This window comes from Anolis sagrei, chromosome 1 (assembly GCF_037176765.1).
Source record: "Anolis sagrei isolate rAnoSag1 chromosome 1, rAnoSag1.mat, whole genome shotgun sequence".
Lineage (NCBI taxonomy): Eukaryota > Metazoa > Chordata > Lepidosauria > Squamata > Dactyloidae > Anolis > Anolis sagrei.
Genome location: NC_090021.1, coordinates 93,726,607 through 93,744,247, shown reverse-complemented (window position 1 = coordinate 93,744,247; position 17,641 = coordinate 93,726,607). Strand labels below are relative to the sequence as shown.

General features: G+C 40.6%; 1 protein-coding gene across 2 annotated transcripts in view; it reads left to right on the top strand.

Moving 5' to 3' along the window:
- Positions 1 to 17,641, top strand: part of FIG4 (FIG4 phosphoinositide 5-phosphatase) — a 71,837-nt gene that overhangs the window by 12,743 nt on the left and 41,453 nt on the right. The window contains exons 3-8 of one of the 2 annotated variants that reach the window (XM_060753157.2): positions 976 to 1,099; positions 3,407 to 3,563; positions 6,015 to 6,065; positions 6,536 to 6,684; positions 8,665 to 8,793; positions 17,278 to 17,378. In XM_060753157.2, the coding sequence (XP_060609140.2) occupies positions 976 to 1,099; positions 3,407 to 3,563; positions 6,015 to 6,065; positions 6,536 to 6,684; positions 8,665 to 8,793; positions 17,278 to 17,378 (711 nt within the window). Of the gene's footprint in view, positions 1 to 975; positions 1,100 to 1,627; positions 1,799 to 3,406; positions 3,564 to 6,014; positions 6,066 to 6,535; positions 6,685 to 8,664; positions 8,794 to 17,277; positions 17,379 to 17,641 lie in introns of those variants that run through there. The other variant, XM_060753159.2, reaches the window with a different exon arrangement.

Here is a 17,641-nt window from a genome sequence, read left to right as displayed (position 1 = left end):
TCTGCCTTTGTATCTTCATAGCACTCTCTAATACAACCATTTCCAAGGCATTGGAAAAAAGCAGAGTGATGAGTAATGATGTGTCCAGTGCCCATCCAGTTGTAGGATAGCTAGCCTGCTTAGTGCTTATAGCTAAGAAAACCCCCCTTACAATCAGCACAAAGACTTAAGGCCATTTCTTGAAAACTGAGGCTGGAAAGGGTGCATGTTTTCTTTAAACAAGTTTCCTGAGTTCCACTATAACAATGGGTAGGAATATGCTGTTGACTTCGGCAGTTATTAGAGCAGCATGCACTACTGTCACGGATGCCTTCAGCAAGGCTTTCTTTGTAATGTATGTCAGAAGGGGCTGTAGTGATACTGGAGAATAGTCCCAAAATTGGTTAGAAAAAGCTTTTCCAATGAAATTCAGTTTTGGAGTAGTATCAGTCAGAAAAGAAAGATAAATTATAGAAGCGGCTTTCGTTTACCAAACCTTCAGATCTGGCTTTTCTTTGTTAGCTTTGTTAGACTTTGAGCTTCCCTCTTCCTTTGTGGTTTATAGCAATTCACGTATTGGAGATTGTAGGGATTGTTTCACTATCTTTTTAAAAAGACGTATTGAATTATCTGCATTTTTTCCACCTGATATAATATTGTCCATGTCAATATAAGAAAACTCAGGGCAGATTTATAATAATTAGGGCACAATTTGCAATCTGATTGAGCTTCTTAAACTTTGTTCCTAAGGCATACAACCCCCTTCCCCCCACCACAGAACGTGTTAACCTGTACACTGAGTTACGTATGAACCCACCTCATTTTGCTGGTGTGTATTTTACAACATTGCAACAATGAAGATGGGGACAAACTGTAATAAACTGATCAGTTTTCTGACCATGTTCAATGTCTATTCTGTAGATCAGTACCTGCAAGTATCTAATGCAATTTATAAAGGAATGTTTTTTTAGATGATTATATATCTTCATTTTTAAGCATGTATATACCCAGCAAGAGGTGAGAGAACTACTTGGTCGCTTAGATCTGGGGAACAGGACAAAAATTGGGCAGAAGGGCTCCTCTGGATTATCACGTGCTATCTCTGCTTTTGGTATAGTAGGTAAGACATTTTGATCATTTATTTACCATGCCATTATAAAAATAAGGCCTAATACAGTTCCCTTAACCTTGGTCAGTTTTTATTTTGCAAATTTTAAAATGTTAAAATTATTTAGTTGTGTATTATGTATGATACATATTACATATTTTAAGACTCAATGTACTTAGTGGGTCTGAAATAAGTGATGAATGAATTGCAAACAGAGATTTTACAAAAGCACAGGTAAATCTTTTATCTTGGTAACCCATCTTCTAGGAGAGGAGAACATTCTTGTGAATATTCTGAGGTGGTCCTTGGATTCATGTCAAGAATGAATGTTCCATCCCAACATGTTGATTTTTTTTAATATGAGGCGTTTCTTGAGTAGATCTCTGTATTCGAGAGCACAAAATTTTGAGTGTTCTGATCCTGATTCCATGCAGAACCCAACTACTGATTTGGAAAGGAATCTTCATTGCTTGGAATGTGATCATTCTACAGGGCTCTGGCAGTCCAAGAGACTTTTTGTCTGCTTGTTTTCTAGGAAACTCAGACTGCTGGTATTGAAGCAGTATTTCTTGGAATTGTGTGGTCTCCACCAACTAGCTTATGAACTGGCCCAGAATGACCCTCCAGTTCCTATTCATGGCCATCCATTAGGGCTGTGACTGTCTTATTCAATAGTGGTCCTTTAGAGGATGTCTGCCAAGCAGCTACAAGGTTGTAACCTTTGACTTTCACTTTTCATTATAGGGTTGATACCCGTTTGAGAACTGATGAGAGGGCAGTTGTGTTTTTCTGTTTGATGTGATGTGGGATATGTATATTCTTAATTTAACATGACACTCATGCCACCTTTGGGTAGTAGCGTACTAGTTTTCAATTTCTGAGTCACACAGACCTCATAGGCTGCATATATGTAAGTGTAGTTCTGAAAGTGGTCTCATGTGTATCCACGCAACCCCACCCATCCTCCTTTTATTGTGTCCTACCTTCTTCCTAGTGCTTAGGATGCTGCAATCAAGTTGTCTATGGAATGGAGGGTAGCCATAATAGCTCTAAATTATTCTCAATGGTACATTGTGCAGGCACAGATGATCCATTTGTGCGGGTTCACAGATGACCACTCAAAGTATGCAGTCTGTTCTTTTGAATTTCCATGGTAAACCCAAGATCATATACTTCATGGATATTGGGATTGTACTGTACCAGAAGCTTCTGCTGTATTTCTTCATCATATCAACCTAGTTAATTGTTAATTATGTGTTAGTCCATATAGTTAAGAGTTAGAAACCATTTGTGAAGTTGCTGATGGTCATCATGTAAAACCACTGTTATGTGTGACGCTACTTCAGTAGATTTTGTCTTTGAGACTGTGGGATTAGATTTGGGGGGGGGGGGGGAGAAATCACCAAATTGGCCAGATAAATTTTGACTGCTTGTATGGGATCAGTATTGTCCCCTTCTGAACCAACTGGGGGAGTTTTTTTTAAGGGTGTGGTAAATATTCCCTTATTAAATGTCTCCATTCCATCTCTGAAGGCGATGGATTTACTGAGAACACAGCCTATAATGAAGGTATTACAAAACAGTCCAATTAATAAGGAAGTTGATGGCTTGAATGTTTGCTTCTCTTTCATGAGTTGAGCTTTCCTTTGTAAGATATAGTTTATATACAGTCTCAGTATACTATCTTCACAGCATTGTGGTAATAGGCCAAAAGCTGGAATCATGGGTGTGTCAAGTGGTTAAATGATTAAGAAATTCTAGGAATGAAAAGTTTAACTGATGTGTCATGTCACATAATATTGGGGTATGGAAAGAATTCATTTCACGAAACAACCCAAAGTCTATAAAACTGGATCTAGAATTTTATATTCTGTTGAGTAGCAATTGTACACTATGTAGCACTGATGCTTTTTTCTCATGTAGAAGCTAGAATGCTAAAAAATAATAAGCACCTAGCTATTGTCCAAATAGCCACACTGCAGTGCCAGACAGTGAAAAGGTAGATTTCAGTTTCCTTAATTCACCCCAGCCACTGACTTGGTGAAATATGCCCTCAGAATCTAATTAATAATTGTATAAAGATGTGAGAAACCTTTTTGAAAAGCAGTATTTATTTGCATTGATTAATGATTGAATATAAAATATAAAAGGAAATGCATACCACTGCAACAAAAAATATAAATTATACATTTTCCCCCTGTAATTTTATAAGATGATTGAAAATATTGTATCATTACTGGAAACTTTGAAAGGTTTTGTGATTATTTTTAGTCTTCCAGCAGTATATTGAATTGAAGCAACTTCTTCTGGTTCTTGTAGGTTTTGTCAGATTTTTAGAAGGCTACTACATTGTGCTAATTACAAAGAGGAGAAAGATGGCAGATATTGGAGGACATGCAATATATAAAATAGAAGATACAAGTATGATCTACATTCCAAATGATTTTGTAAGAGTGACACATCCTGATGAAGCAAGGTAAATTTTTGTGTTTCATAATGTTGTATTGCTTTTTTATGGTAAGATTACACAGAGAGGATGGGAAATTATTTTCTGAATGACCTTAGACCAGTGGTTCTCAACCTGTGGGTCCCCAAATGTTTTGGCCTTCAACTCTCAGAAATCCTAACAGCTGGTAAACTGACTGAGATTTCTGTGAGTTGTAAGTCAAAACACCTGGGGGCACACAGGTTAAGAACCACTGCCTTAGATGACTGGCTGGACATTATACGTGCCCACCCCCTGGGCTGTATTTCTATTTCTAGAATGTGAAAGCAACTAATTGAATTAGATTGCTATGTGGAATTCTTACTATACTATCTCTTAACTCTTCTAGATTTTTTGGGATTGTTTTATTTAGCTTGTTTTGTCCTTAGGTCACACTCTCAACAGGTTTCTATTTTTTTCTGCTTGATCCTTTCCCTTCAGTGCTCTTCATCTGATTGCTGCCCTTTAGCAACTCCTAGTCCTCAGTATTCCCGTTGACCCCATAGATATTTCTCTTACTAGGTTCTGTACTACATTTCATTTCTCCCAAGGCATTTTGGTGTTTGTGTGTGTCACTTAACACTGTGATAAATGCCAATAGCTGGGATGTTTGTACATATTTTGGGAGGTCAACCAGTTGATGCTGGAGCCTTCACTACCATAAGATTCCTTAACACATATTATTTATATTTCCTAATAAAACTGACAGAAAAATTATTTATTTATTTAAAATATTTGTATCCTGTCTTTCTCAGCGTGCGGACTCAAGGCGGCTTACAACATAAAAACATATTTGTATAATTTCTGACAAATAAACTGATACATTTTTAGCTACCTGGTAAAAATAACAGCATTACTGCACACTTTGCAAAAAACCTGTAAATATCTTTGAAAGCGTAGACCTAGAAATAAAGCGTAGTCCTAGAAATAAAACAAAAGGGATTCTTGTGTTTGTGGAAAGTACTTAAGATCCAGCTAAGATTTTTGATGGAGGAAAGATGGGAGCATGATTTTATCCATTCCTACCCATAGCACTATGTCCAAACTAGTTTTACTCTTGTGTTTCAGAAGAAACAGGAATTTGCAGCAATTCTGTCATCAACCTCCCCTGTTTTATACCAGCTGACAAGTCGCTCTGCTGACAAGAACAAGGCATTCATGTGAGGGAATTTGAGACTCAAGAATGCTAGTTTTTTGCTCCCCTGGGACACTCTGAGGCAGAGATCCAATGTTGAAAGGAAGAACTTTCTGACTGTGAGAGATGTTCAACAGTGGAACTCTGCGTCAGAGAGTGGTGGAAGCTCCTTCTTTAGAGGTTTTAAACAGAGGCTGGATGGCCATCTGTCAGGGGTACTTTGATTGTGCTTTTCCTGCATAGCAGGGAGTTGGACTAGATGGCCTATGTGGTCTTTTTCAACTCTATGATTCTATGAGGGCTTCAGTTCAAGCCACTAGCACCAGCTTATTGTCAGCGTCATATCTGATATTGTCAACCGTCCTTTTATGGAATATGTGCACAGTGCTAATACAGCAAGGAACACTGCAGAGGTAGTAGAAATAGAATTAGTTTCCTAGCATTTCTAGCATTATATTACTGTTGCCTCTATCCATTGATCATACATTGCCCCTCCTGGACTAGAGCAGAGCTAAAACACTTTAACGATAACTATTCATTTTTCTGTGTATTTCTTCTTCTTCTTATCTTTATTTACATCCCGCCTTTCTTCCCATGGGGATTCAAGGCGGCTAACACCTATCCACACAAAACAGTTTTAAAAGAGCAATATAAATGTTTAAAACAATAATAACAGAATAAAAATACAGCTAATAGATTAAAATGGCCTTTAAAACTCATATTCCCCCAATCCCATCAATTTCTGTTGATATTCTTCCTGGTGTGTGCTTCTAAAACAGTTTCTCAAACTGTGCTCCCCCAGATGTTTTGGACTTCACCTCCCACATTTCCTAACAGCTGATAAGATGGCTGGTATTTCTGAGAGCCCAAAACTCCCGGAGGAGTACAGTTTGAGAAACACTATTCTAAAGTAAACTGTGTGATAATACTATTACTGGAATGCAGCAACTTTTTGGAAGTGGCATAGAAGACCTTGGCTATTTGGAGTGTGTTCAATAACCTTTAACCCTTTAATTCTTGCTGGAACCAATTTTAATGTAGTTTGATTATATATCAAAATCTTGGTTGGTATCAGTATCAAGAAATCAAGTTACCTAGCACCTTTAGATAATTTGTTAGTTTGTAAACCAATATTATAAGCATGCAAACACATCAAGAACTGATGAAAGCAAGAGCAAATTAATCACATGGACTAATTAGTGCAGCAATGGCATGTTTCACTGTTGGCAGAGTGGCCAAAATGTTAGTGTTTAGTAAACCTTTTGCATATGAATACTAATATAATATCCTGTGTGTATTTTTTTTAGATACCTTCGAATTTTTCAGAACGTAGATTTGTCTAGTAATTTTTATTTCAGGTATGTTTCTTTAATTCCTAACAGCTGGGAAGCGGGTTGGGATTTCTGGGAGCTGAAGTCCAAAAACCTGGAGGAGCACAGTTTTTAGAAACACCGGTGTCATCAGTCAAATTCTATTGTAAAAAGTACTTTTGTATATTTTATTGTATTGCTGTTTTATGTTGTTGATCGAGTCTTAATTTTAGGGAAAAACAGAATATAAATAATAATAGTAATTATCATCATACATAAAAATTGTAGTGAGAATTGCTTATTGCAGCATCAGAAAGAGGAGAGAAATACTTCTGTTTGTGTGAGCTTTATTACTGTGTTATGGATCAGGAATAGATAAAAGTGTAGCTTTTGGCCATTTTCATGGTCCCCAAGGACCTCAGCACTCACAATTGTTCTGAAAACCAGTTTTGGTTTACTTTCTGCTTGTAATAAATACATTTCATTACTGTTTCATTACTGTTTCATTTGGATTTCAGCTACAGCTATGATCTATCTCACTCTCTTCAATATAACCTTACTGTTCTGAGAATGCCCCTTGATGTGCTTAAGACAGAAACAACGCGAACTCGACAGGAGAGTTTTGATATTTTTGAAGATGAGGGACTTGCAACTCAAGGTGGGAGTGGTGAGTGTGAATCAAATCATACATTTATTTCAACAGCTGAAGCATCTCACTGTTTTTATGAATCAGTGCTTTAACAGTTTCAGATTAATCGATATGTATGTAGTGTGTCATTTATAGCTAGGGAAGTGTTTGTTTTGTTCAACATTTTTATAAATGATTAATAATTCATTTTGGTAGAATAGGTACTGGACAAATGATTTTTGGAATGATTTTTCAACATTTTTGATAACAGATTTCATGGATTTGAGTTTTCACCTGAAATACATACGTCTATTATTTAGAATATGAATGGATACTGTTGGGTTGTTGTGAGTTTTTCGAGCTGTATGGCCATGTTCCTGAAGCATTCTCTCCTGACATTTTGCTGGCATCTATGGCAGGCATCCTCAGAGGTTGAGAGGATGTCACATCCTCTGAGGATGCCTGCCATAGATGCAGGTGAAACATCAAGAGAAAATGCTTCTGGAGCATGGCCATATAGCCCAAAAAACTTACAACAACCCAGTGATTCCAGCCATGAAAGCCTTCGACAATACAATGGATACTGTTGTTTTTTAGTTCAGTAGTGCCAAATATTCATGGGAAAACATTGTGGTAGTATAATATTTTTTTTGAGCTGTTATGTTTGAGAATGATAATAATTTAAGACTCATCCTTCCCTTTTTAAATCATTAATATAATATGTTTGAAATTAATTCTTAATCTTATGTTATCACTTCTAACAAGCTACTGAAATAAGTACAAGCCACTTCTTCCATACCCCTCAGCAGGGAGTTCCCTCCCACCCTACCATGTCTTTTTGAAGGATTGGCAGGGGTGATTCCATGTGCAGATTCTTCCAAGGACACCTGCACATTCCCTGGAGCTAAGCTTTGTTGCACTTCAGTAATGTTTGCATCATCACTAATGTTGGAGAGAACTCACAACTTACAGAAAGATTCCTGGTCCTTCTATCCTATGTGTAACATTCCTCCAAGTGTCTACCTCCTGTGTTTAGGCACAACTTCCTCCCCAGAGAGATCTACTGTTTAATTCTCCTGCAAGGTAGTCTGTTTTGCTGGATCCGAAGGCAACTTCTTCCTCTGTAATAAGTTGTAGTGTGGTTACCTGTTCCTTGAGATTCTGGACTTTCTCTTTCAATAGGATCACTAACTTGCACTTGTTACAAGTCCTTCTGGCGAGAATACAAAACTTTCCACAGCTTCTGCAGGTGACTACATGAGCTCCCTCACCTTCCATTCCAAATGACTTTCTGGGATTGGAGAGTTGGCTCATTCAGCTCTCTGGGCATAGCTACTTTCTCACATCACTACTATAATATGTGGCGAGAGTACTTCAACAGTCTAGCTGCCTGGCCATAGCAACACCTACTGAATGACTCCTTGTGTCTTAATTGTATTACATCAAGTCCAGAATGAAGTCCAAAGAAAATAGTACACAAATCTGAAACAATTATGTCTTGTAGCCACTCTGAGTCCCCTTTGGGGTGAGATGGGCAGCATATAAATGTAGTAAATAAATAAATAAATATAATCCTCACATCTTACCAGCATTGTTGTCTAAAAACCCTGTCAGGTTAGATCAAAATTAATCTAAGTCCTTTTTCAGTAATAATCAGGCAGACACCTCTCTTATGATGACTGTCTGTTCTGGTTGTACGGTAATAATTCAGGATATTGTAGGCTGTTTCTGTGTGAGTTACATGAGACCCAGGAACACCCAAAGCCAATGGGTAAGAAAGGAACTTAGCTCACCTCTTATTTTGTAATCTGGATACTTTCTCAAGTATATATATGAGTGAGTTGATTTTCAAAGAAAAAGCCCCTGTCTAATTGAATCAGGGGCATGTGGTCCTTTCGATTTTTATGAAGGATGACGGGAGCTGTGATGCTGCAACATCTGCAGGACCCCATGTTCTCATCTTTGAAATAAATTATATTAAGCACATATGCTTATTGTTTAATTTGTTCATTTTTTCAGGTGTATTTGGAATTTGCAGTGAACCGTACACAAAATATGTGTGGAATGGGAAACTACTGGACATTGTCAAAACTGCAGTTCATCGGGATTGGCTCTTGTATATTATTCATGGGTTCTGTGGGCAGTCAAGTATCCTTCTACTGTTAGAAATGAATGTTTATTACTGTAATTGAAAATTGCAGTTCTAGAAATAAAATGAATTATGGTGGTATACAATGCATTTGTGGCTCAGATTCTTTGGATATGCTGATTAAATCTATTCACAAATTAATTAGCTGTCTTTTGTATAAAAATAAGAACCCCTTGGATCTAAGAGCTGAGAAGTGGAAACAGGAGTTCTCAGCTTTCATCTCCTGCATTGATAATGAAACACAATGAAGGATAATTCTTATTCCTAGCGTGCATGTTACGAGAAATTGTGCAAGGGGTAATGGTGCCAGTGAAGAATTAAGGGCCAGATAAAGCCTTGATCTACCTACCACAGTGACTGTAGTCTATACTTAGCTTCACTGTGAAACTGGGTTTCAATAGCATAATTGAGCATACTTATTTTGGAGTAGGTAATAGCAGTGGACTATCATTTTTTTTTAAAAAAATACCTTGTTTAAAAACATAGTATGGCAGGGAAAATAGAACAGCCATACTCCAAAATAAATGGAATATATTTTAAAGGTTTGAAGTTTAAATATGCTGGGTTGTTCCCTATGCTTTAATTTTGTTCATCGAAGCCTATTTGGTGAAGGCTTTGAAGACTAAAAGCAGATTCCCATAAGACCTTAGCATTCTCCGAAATCCTTGGCACATTGTGAAAAGCAGGGCAATGAAATGTTTTTTCTCCATCCAATTCATAGAAACCTTCCAGATAAAACAACTTTCTGTGAATGAAAGAATAGTGCAATGCTTTGTGTAAGATAATATTTTGATGCATTGTGGTCTTTATTTGTAGTTGTTTTTGTAGTTTTTCTTTATGATCTGTTCATTTTAAACTTCACAGGGATTTTGACATATAACTTCTTTAAACAGGAAGGGGTGGAATTGACAACCCCCCAAATAGTGTTGGGCTAAAATTACCCCTTAAGGACATAGTCAGTGGTAAGAAATTATTGGTGCTGCAGTTCATCAACTTTGACTAGGGCATACATTTCCCATTGCTGCTTTAAACAGACTTAACTATGTTAGAGGTTCAGGAAAAGTCTGTGAGCGAGAACACTAAAGGTATACTTGCTTTTAAAAATCATTTACTTTTATCACAGATGTTCACATTTATTGTTTTGGAAATCAGAATTGATGGTAAGTATCAAATGGTAAGTATCAGCCAGAGCCCTTTGGATCAAGGCTTGCTAGATATATGAGTTGTATGGCAAAGTATGGAACTGGAGGCCAGCTCCAAGCCTGTTTTTTTTTTCAACTTCCAGGGTAAACAAATGAAGACGTTATTTCTTGTTCAAATTAAAGGATGAGTTGTTTTCCTTGAAAGCTTATAGGAATGGCAATTTACTTTTTAAATATGTTGCAGATGTCCATTTCACAGGTTAATGGTAATGTACCAATTTTTCAAAACAAGAAGTGGATTTGTGGCCACTTTTGCAGGAGATGAACATGAATGGATTTTTTTCACAGTCCATGTGGCCCCTTGAAGAATCCATAGGCTAGCATTACCTTGCAAGACCATCATAGTTGTTTATGCCAGTGTATGGCAGTTTTCATGTCTTTTTTACAGTGCTCTCAGAGAATATACAATCATACAGAATAATACCAGCCCTTGCTCCCTTCACACTGTTATTAATATGGAGTTTCAGAAATGCTTTTCATGTGATCATGCATTGAAATGATTAAAAGATTATCTTCTTTAGAGTAAGCTGGGAAAAGGATTTAAAATAATTAGAAATAGGCATTTAAGTGTATGCCCATATTCTTTAGAATTACGTGTGGGCGCTGTAAAATTAAACTTGATATAGAATTTTTAAAGAGAATTGTCTGTTTTCCAGCTCCATTAGAGATTATCTCTTCCTTTTATTAAAGGAGCAGCCTCTGTTTTTAAGAATATGAATTCAAACTGTTTTTAAGATTATGGAGTCACTTGGGAAACATGAAGTTTTAGCAGCTTTAAATATGCAAGCAGATGACAGTTGTATCTTTTCCAGTTTAGTCTGAGGTTCAATTCTTACATTCAACATATCTAATTTTATGGAATGTCCTATACTGTTCATGTTTGAGCTGTGTTTCCCCACAAGAATCCTTGCACACTTCAGTCACTTGCATAATGTGCAGTAGATCTGTTGCTAGCTTCACTGTGACTATTCATCTGGGCCATTAAATAGGTTACAGAAAATTCTTGTTTGACTGTTAAGATGTAGAGAATAATGGTCTGTTTCTATTAGTCAGTCAAACTAGCTAAACAGGTATTTCTATCATTCGGCCTGCAAGACTATCAGCCTGCAAGACTATCATTCGGCCTGCAAGAACAGGAGAGGGTCGGCGTCCTCGCCTCCACACTGGTGAGATAAGGAAGCCAGGAAAGGAGGCTTTAAAACCTCTGTCTGCCAGCTGCAACTTACTATCATTCGGCCTGCAAGAACAGGAGAGGGTCGGCGTCCTGGCTGCCTCGCCTCCACACTGGTGAGATAAGCAAGCCAGGAAAGGAGGCTTTAAAACCTCTGCCTCCCAGCTGCACCTTACTATCATCCTGCCTGCTTCTTGAGAACTTGAGAACTCAGTGCTTGGAGCTACTCCTGCGAAGTTGCTCCTTCGATATCTATTGGTGTAGCTGCTTCTGGAGAACTCAGTGCTTGGAGCTACTCCTACGAAGTTGCTCCTTTGACATCTATTTGTGTAGCTACTTCTTGAGAACTCAGTGCTGGAGCTACTCCTTTAGCTACTCCTTTTGACTTCCGGTATGATGGCGGCGAGGTAACAGCAGCGATCCTTCGCTCCGGTAGGGTGAGAGATTATAATCTGACCTAATCCTACCAAAACCTTGCCATCTGGAACCCCTGAAACCCGCTTCTTCCCCTGTGACAACCCAGGATCACAAAGGTGGCCTTGGGGAGTCAAATTGGGGGAGTGTTATCGAGAAAAGGGTTGAAGAAGGCTTGAAGAAGGAAGGTAGAGCGATTGGGCTGCCGCCATTACAGGCCCTTGAATGCGTGGTCCCAATTGAGACATCTGCGGCTCTGCTCCCCTGCCTGTGGCGCTGCCATCTTGGATCCTGCGTTGTGTTAGACCTGCCGCCATCTTGTGTGATGCCTACCATCACGCACCTCGTTGTTCGCGCCCGGCGTTCCGGTGCCCCTTGTGGCCTATCGGTCCATCAACACCCCCTGGCCCAAGTAAGGCTGGCTTTTCTTCGTGCCATCAGTTGGCTGACTGTGTTGACCGATTGTGTGTTGTACGTTATATGGACTAACTGGACTAACTGTGTTGACCGACGATTCCTCTGCCTTGGGGCGCTACCATCCTGTGTGCAACGTGTGTTGAATCTCTGCCATCCATGTGACGCCTACCATCGCGCCCACTGTTCCACCTCCGGAAGGACTAGTTCATCGGTGGTCATTGTATTATAATTATATGCTATAATTAATTTTTATCAACGATTTGAATGATGCTGTTATCCTAGCTCGGCACTTTAATTTACCAATTCTTATCAATATTGAACGGTGCTGCTAAATTTTAATTTCAATCCTAGCACTTTAGCTGTCAGCACTTTAGCTCATTTGCACTGAAGTGGTCCTTTTAACCTGCCTTACCTCAGCACTTTTTCTCCCTCCATGACGCACTTTATGTAGACACGTCAGAATCAAGTGTTATGTCTATTGCACTTTAATAAGTGTTATGTCTATTACACTTTAACAACTTTTTATTATCTGTGTTATGCCCATTGCACTTTAACAACAAGTGTTACGCCTATTGCACTTTAACAACTTTTTATTACCTGTATAGTTGATATAACTTTGTGTGCACTTTAAGAACGAGGGATAAGCAGACTGACAGTGTTTTATTGTGAATTTTCTACATCCTCACCCATGCTACTGTCCATTCCCTGGTATTGGTATCTGTTAACCCTTCTTGTAACCAGTGGTAGTATAGATAAGGAATGGAGTGGACTGAGGAGTCCCGGAAGTAATATAGCATGGGATGAAGCTATGAATGCAGACTGCGTCATGGAGGAGGGAGGGTGTTCCAGTGGCCGGGGAGCCCCCATAGAAGTCGTGGTGGGGAGGGGGAGATACGGGAAAGGGAGACCTTTAATTCGGCCTAGGGAACGTGGATCAACATTAGTAATTCCAAAGCGGTCTCCTGATGTGGGAAGTTGGTGTAACCAGGAAGGCGGTCCCGCCGGGTTAAAGGTGGTGCTGTTGAACGCCAGATCAGTCAATGGTAAAACAGCTTTCATCCAGGATTTGATCCTGGATGAACGGGCAGATCTGGCGTGCATCACAGAGACCTGGCTGGATGAAGCTGGAGGAGTGAATTTGACCCAGCTTTGTCCACCAGGCTTCTCTGTGCAGCACCAACCGAGATCCGGAGGGCGGGGAGACGGGGTTGCAGTGGTCTATAGAGATTCCATTCGTCTGACCAGGGACCCCATCCCGCAGTCAACAAAATTTGAATGCGTCCACCTGAGGGTGGGTGACCGGGACAGTTTAGGGATTCTGTTAGTGTACCGTCCACCTCGCTGCACTACGGACTCCCTGACTGAGCTAGCGGGGGTGGTCTCGGACCTGGCGTTGGAATCCCAACGGCTACTTGTGCTGGGGAACTTCAACGTCCACGCCGAGGCCATCTTATCGGGAGCAGCTCAGGACTTCATGTCTGCCATGGCAACCATGGGGCTGTCCCAACAGGTATCTGGCCCCACCCACAGTGTTGGACATACATTGGACTTGGTTTTCTGTCAGGGATGGGAGGAAGGTGGCGGTGTTGAGGAGTTATCCATCTCTCCGTTGCCATGGACCGACCACCACCTGGTCAGCTTTAGACTCACTGCACCCCCTAACCTCCGCAGAGGTGGAGGACCCATTAAGTTGGTCCGCCCCAGGAGGCTTATGGATCCGGATGGATTCCTGACGGCTCTTGGGGAATTTCCCGCCGCCTCGGTTGGTGATCCTGTCGATGCCCTGGTCGCTCTCTGGAATGGGGAGATGACTAGGGCAATAGACACGATCGCCCCAGAACGTCCCCTCTTGAGTAGCCGAGCTAAACCAGCTCCTTGGTTTACTGAGGAGCTGGCAGCGTTGAAGCGAAAGAAGAGGGTACTAGAGAGCGTGTGGCGTTCGGATCCGAGCGAGCCAAATCGAACACGGTTTGTGTCCTTTCTAAGGGCATACGCCGCGGCAATAAAAGCCGCAAAGAAGACCTTCTTTGCGGCCACTATTCGTCTGCAAAGAACCGTCCGGCAGAACTGTTCCGAGTTGTCAGAGGCCTGTTAAAGCCCACCATGCAGGATGGGTGCCCTGATGACTCGGCAGCTCGCTGTGAAGCCTTTGCTCAGTTCTTTGCAGACAAAGTCGCTTTGATCCGCTCTGGTCTGGATACCATATTAACGGCAGTCTCTGAGGATGTAACACGAGCATCTGCTTGTCCGGTTTTGATGGATTCATTTCAATTGGTTCAATCCGAGGATGTGGACAAGGTGCTTGGAGAAATGAGAGCTACCACATGCATCCTAGACCCTGCCCATCCTGGCTTCTGAAGGAGGCCAGAGGGGGATTGGCCGAGTGGGTGAAGGTGGTGGTTAATGCCTCCCTTCGGGAAGGCATATTTCCAGCCAGCTTAAAGCAAGCTGTGATAAAACCGCTGTTGAAAAAACCATCACTGGACCCCACTCAATTCGTCAACTATCAGCCTGTTTCCAATCTCCCCTTCTTGGGCAAAGTCCTGGAACGTGTGGTGGCCTCACAACTCCAGGCATTCTTGGTAGACACGGATTATCTGGACCCGGCACAGTCTGGCTTTAGGCCGGGGCATGGTACCGAGACAGCTTTGGTCGCCTTAGTCGATGATCTGCGCCGGGAGCTCGACAGGGGGAGTGTGTCCCTGTTGGTGCTGCTGGACCGCTCAGCGGCCTTCGATACCGTCGACCACGGTATCCTTCTGGGACGCCTCGCGGGAATGGCTCTTGGAGGAACTGTTCTACAGTGGCTCCACTCATTCCTCGAGGGTCGGTCTCAGAAGGTGTTATTGGGAGACTCCTGCTCAACCCCACAACCTTTGTCTTGTGGGGTTCCTCAGGGTTCAATATTATCTCCCATGTTGTTCAACATCTACATGAAGCCCCTGGGTGAGATCATCCGGAGTTTCGGGGTGCGATGTCATTTGTACGCAGATGATGTTCAACTCTGTCACTCCTTCCCACCTGTCACTAAGGAGGCTGTCGAGGTCCTGAACCGGTGCTTGGCCGCTGTGACGGTCTGGATGCGGGCGAACAAATTGAAATTGAATCCAGACAAGACAGAGGTACTCCTGGTCAGTCGCAAGGCCGAACAGGATATAGGATTACAGCCTGTGTTGGATGGGGTCGCACTCCCCCTGAAGACGCAGGTTCGCAGTTTGGGTGTGATCCTGGACTCATCGCTGAGCCTGGAACCCCAGGTTTCGGCGGTGACCAGGGGAGCATTCGCACAGTTAAAACTTGTGCGCCAACTGCGCCCGTACCTTGGGAAGTCTGACTTGGCCACGGTAGTCCACGCTCTGGTTACATCCCGTTTAGACTACTGCAACGCTCTCTACGTGGGGTTGCCTTTGAAGACGGCTCGGAAGCTCCAATTAGTCCAACGGTCGGCAGCCATGATACTAACTGGAGCGGAGCGCAGGGAGCGCACAACTCCTTTGCTGCACCAGCTCCACTGGCTGCCGATTTGCTACCGGGCTCAATTCAAAGTGCTGGCGTTGGCCTTTAAAGCCCTAAACGGTTCTGGCCCAACCTACCTATCCGAACGTATCTCGGCCTATCAGCCCACCAGGACCCTAAGATCTTCTGGGGAGGCCTTGCTCTCTATCCCGCCTGCTTCACAGGTGCGGCTGGCGGGGACGAGAGACGGCCTTTTCTGTGGTGGCCCCTCGGCTCTGGACGCCCTTCCCATGGAGGTAAGATCAGCCTCCTCGCTGATGGTATTCCGAAAAAGACTAAAAACTTGGATGTTCAAGCAGGCATTTGGTTAATTGGGTGCAATGAATGTGTCGACTACGGATTGGTAATATGGATGATGCAATTGGACCACGATTTTAGTTAGGAGATGTATTAGATTGTGATTTATGTGAAATATTGTGTATTATGTTTTTTACGGTTTTAATTGTATACTGTGTACTGTATATTCTGTTGTAAACCGCGTTGAGTCGCCAGTTAGGCTGAGAAACGGCGGTATACAAGGACAGTAAATAAATAAATAAATAAATATTTCAGTTTTGTATAGATTTCAGTGAAAATCCAGAGAGTTTGAGTTTCCTGATGGTGATAATTTCTGATCCATAGAGGATTCTGCCCATGTAAGGACAGAATCCAACCTACAAAGGTTCCTGAGTCATCCATTCCCAACTCCTCTCATCTGGGAGAAAGGAATTCCTGTTATCATTCCTTGATTGAAAATAACAGTGGGGATTTCGCTTCCTACCATTCTCCCCTGCAGTGCAGTGCATTCTAATAGCTGGTTTTTTAATACTAGCACCCAACAGCCAGCTATCTATTTCTGGTATTTCAGAATACCAACTTCAAAGCCTGTATTGAAGTTCTGAGAGGAAATATTGGAATGAAAACTATGTTTTGTAGTTTAATAATCATGAATATATAGACATAATGCTGCGTGTTCTTTTATGTTTACTGTCTTTATTCCATAGGAAGCAAATCTGAAAATGGTATTTTAAAAGGAACTAAAGTAAGGGGAAGCTTGAATGCTCAGGCATGGCTTTCTTCTATTGGAGGAATCTTTTCCTGTTTTGCTTCCTTAAATAATTAATTATCGTAGTAGGTAGTGCCAATTTGTAGAAATTTTGAACAGAGAAGAAATAATTACATGTATTTTTATTTATAAATACAACTACCCTATCTTATTTTACTTTTATTAAATAAATTTGTATGTTTTAAGTGATATGCTATTCTTTTGAAATGAGAACAATTTAGTTGATCTGTTTATATATATATATATATATATATATATATATATATATATATATGCTTAAGGCAAGTTAAAAGGAAATAAGAATGTGAAACATATGCGTTTGGATCATTTATTTATTTGTTTATTTATTTAAAACATTTATATTTTGCCCTTCTCACCCCGAAGGGGACTCAGGGTGGAGCACAGCATATACATGGCAAACATTCAATGGCGGGACACAAATTCACATGTGATTTTAATGTTTTTATTAGGTGTTTTCATTCTTATATTTCATGTTTTAAATGTCCTTTTTTCTTATAGTGAATTCCCTATTTATTTTATGCTTAGTTATATGGTGTTGATTTGTGATTTGGTTTACATATGTAAGTCATTGAATTTTGCCATTATTTCTGTGTAAATTGCTTTGAGTCCCTCCAGTGATGAGAAAAGTGGTATATAAATACTGTAAATAAATAAATTGTATATATTGTATTCTATAATCCTTAACTTGGCTTCCAAGAACTGCTCATATATGGCCGTCCTGTGTATGTCACCCTGATAGCTAGAAGATCAAGTAAATTTGCTGGAACACGGTTTCTAAAGAGAGGAGCAAATTGTGAGGTAAAAAAGACAATCCATTATTTTATTGTGTATTGTTATTTGTAAGATGTATATTTTGCTAGGGATAACAAGTTCTCAAAAACATTTTGCTGCAGAGCATGTATCTTGTGCATTTTGATACCCATCAAAGCAAATCTGAGGCATGCATGTCTTAGTAAACTTATATGACATACATATAAATAATGTGATGGAGAAGTCACATCATGTACTGAAACCCTTTAATGAACAAATGAATATTACACGTAGAATCTAAGTTTAGATGC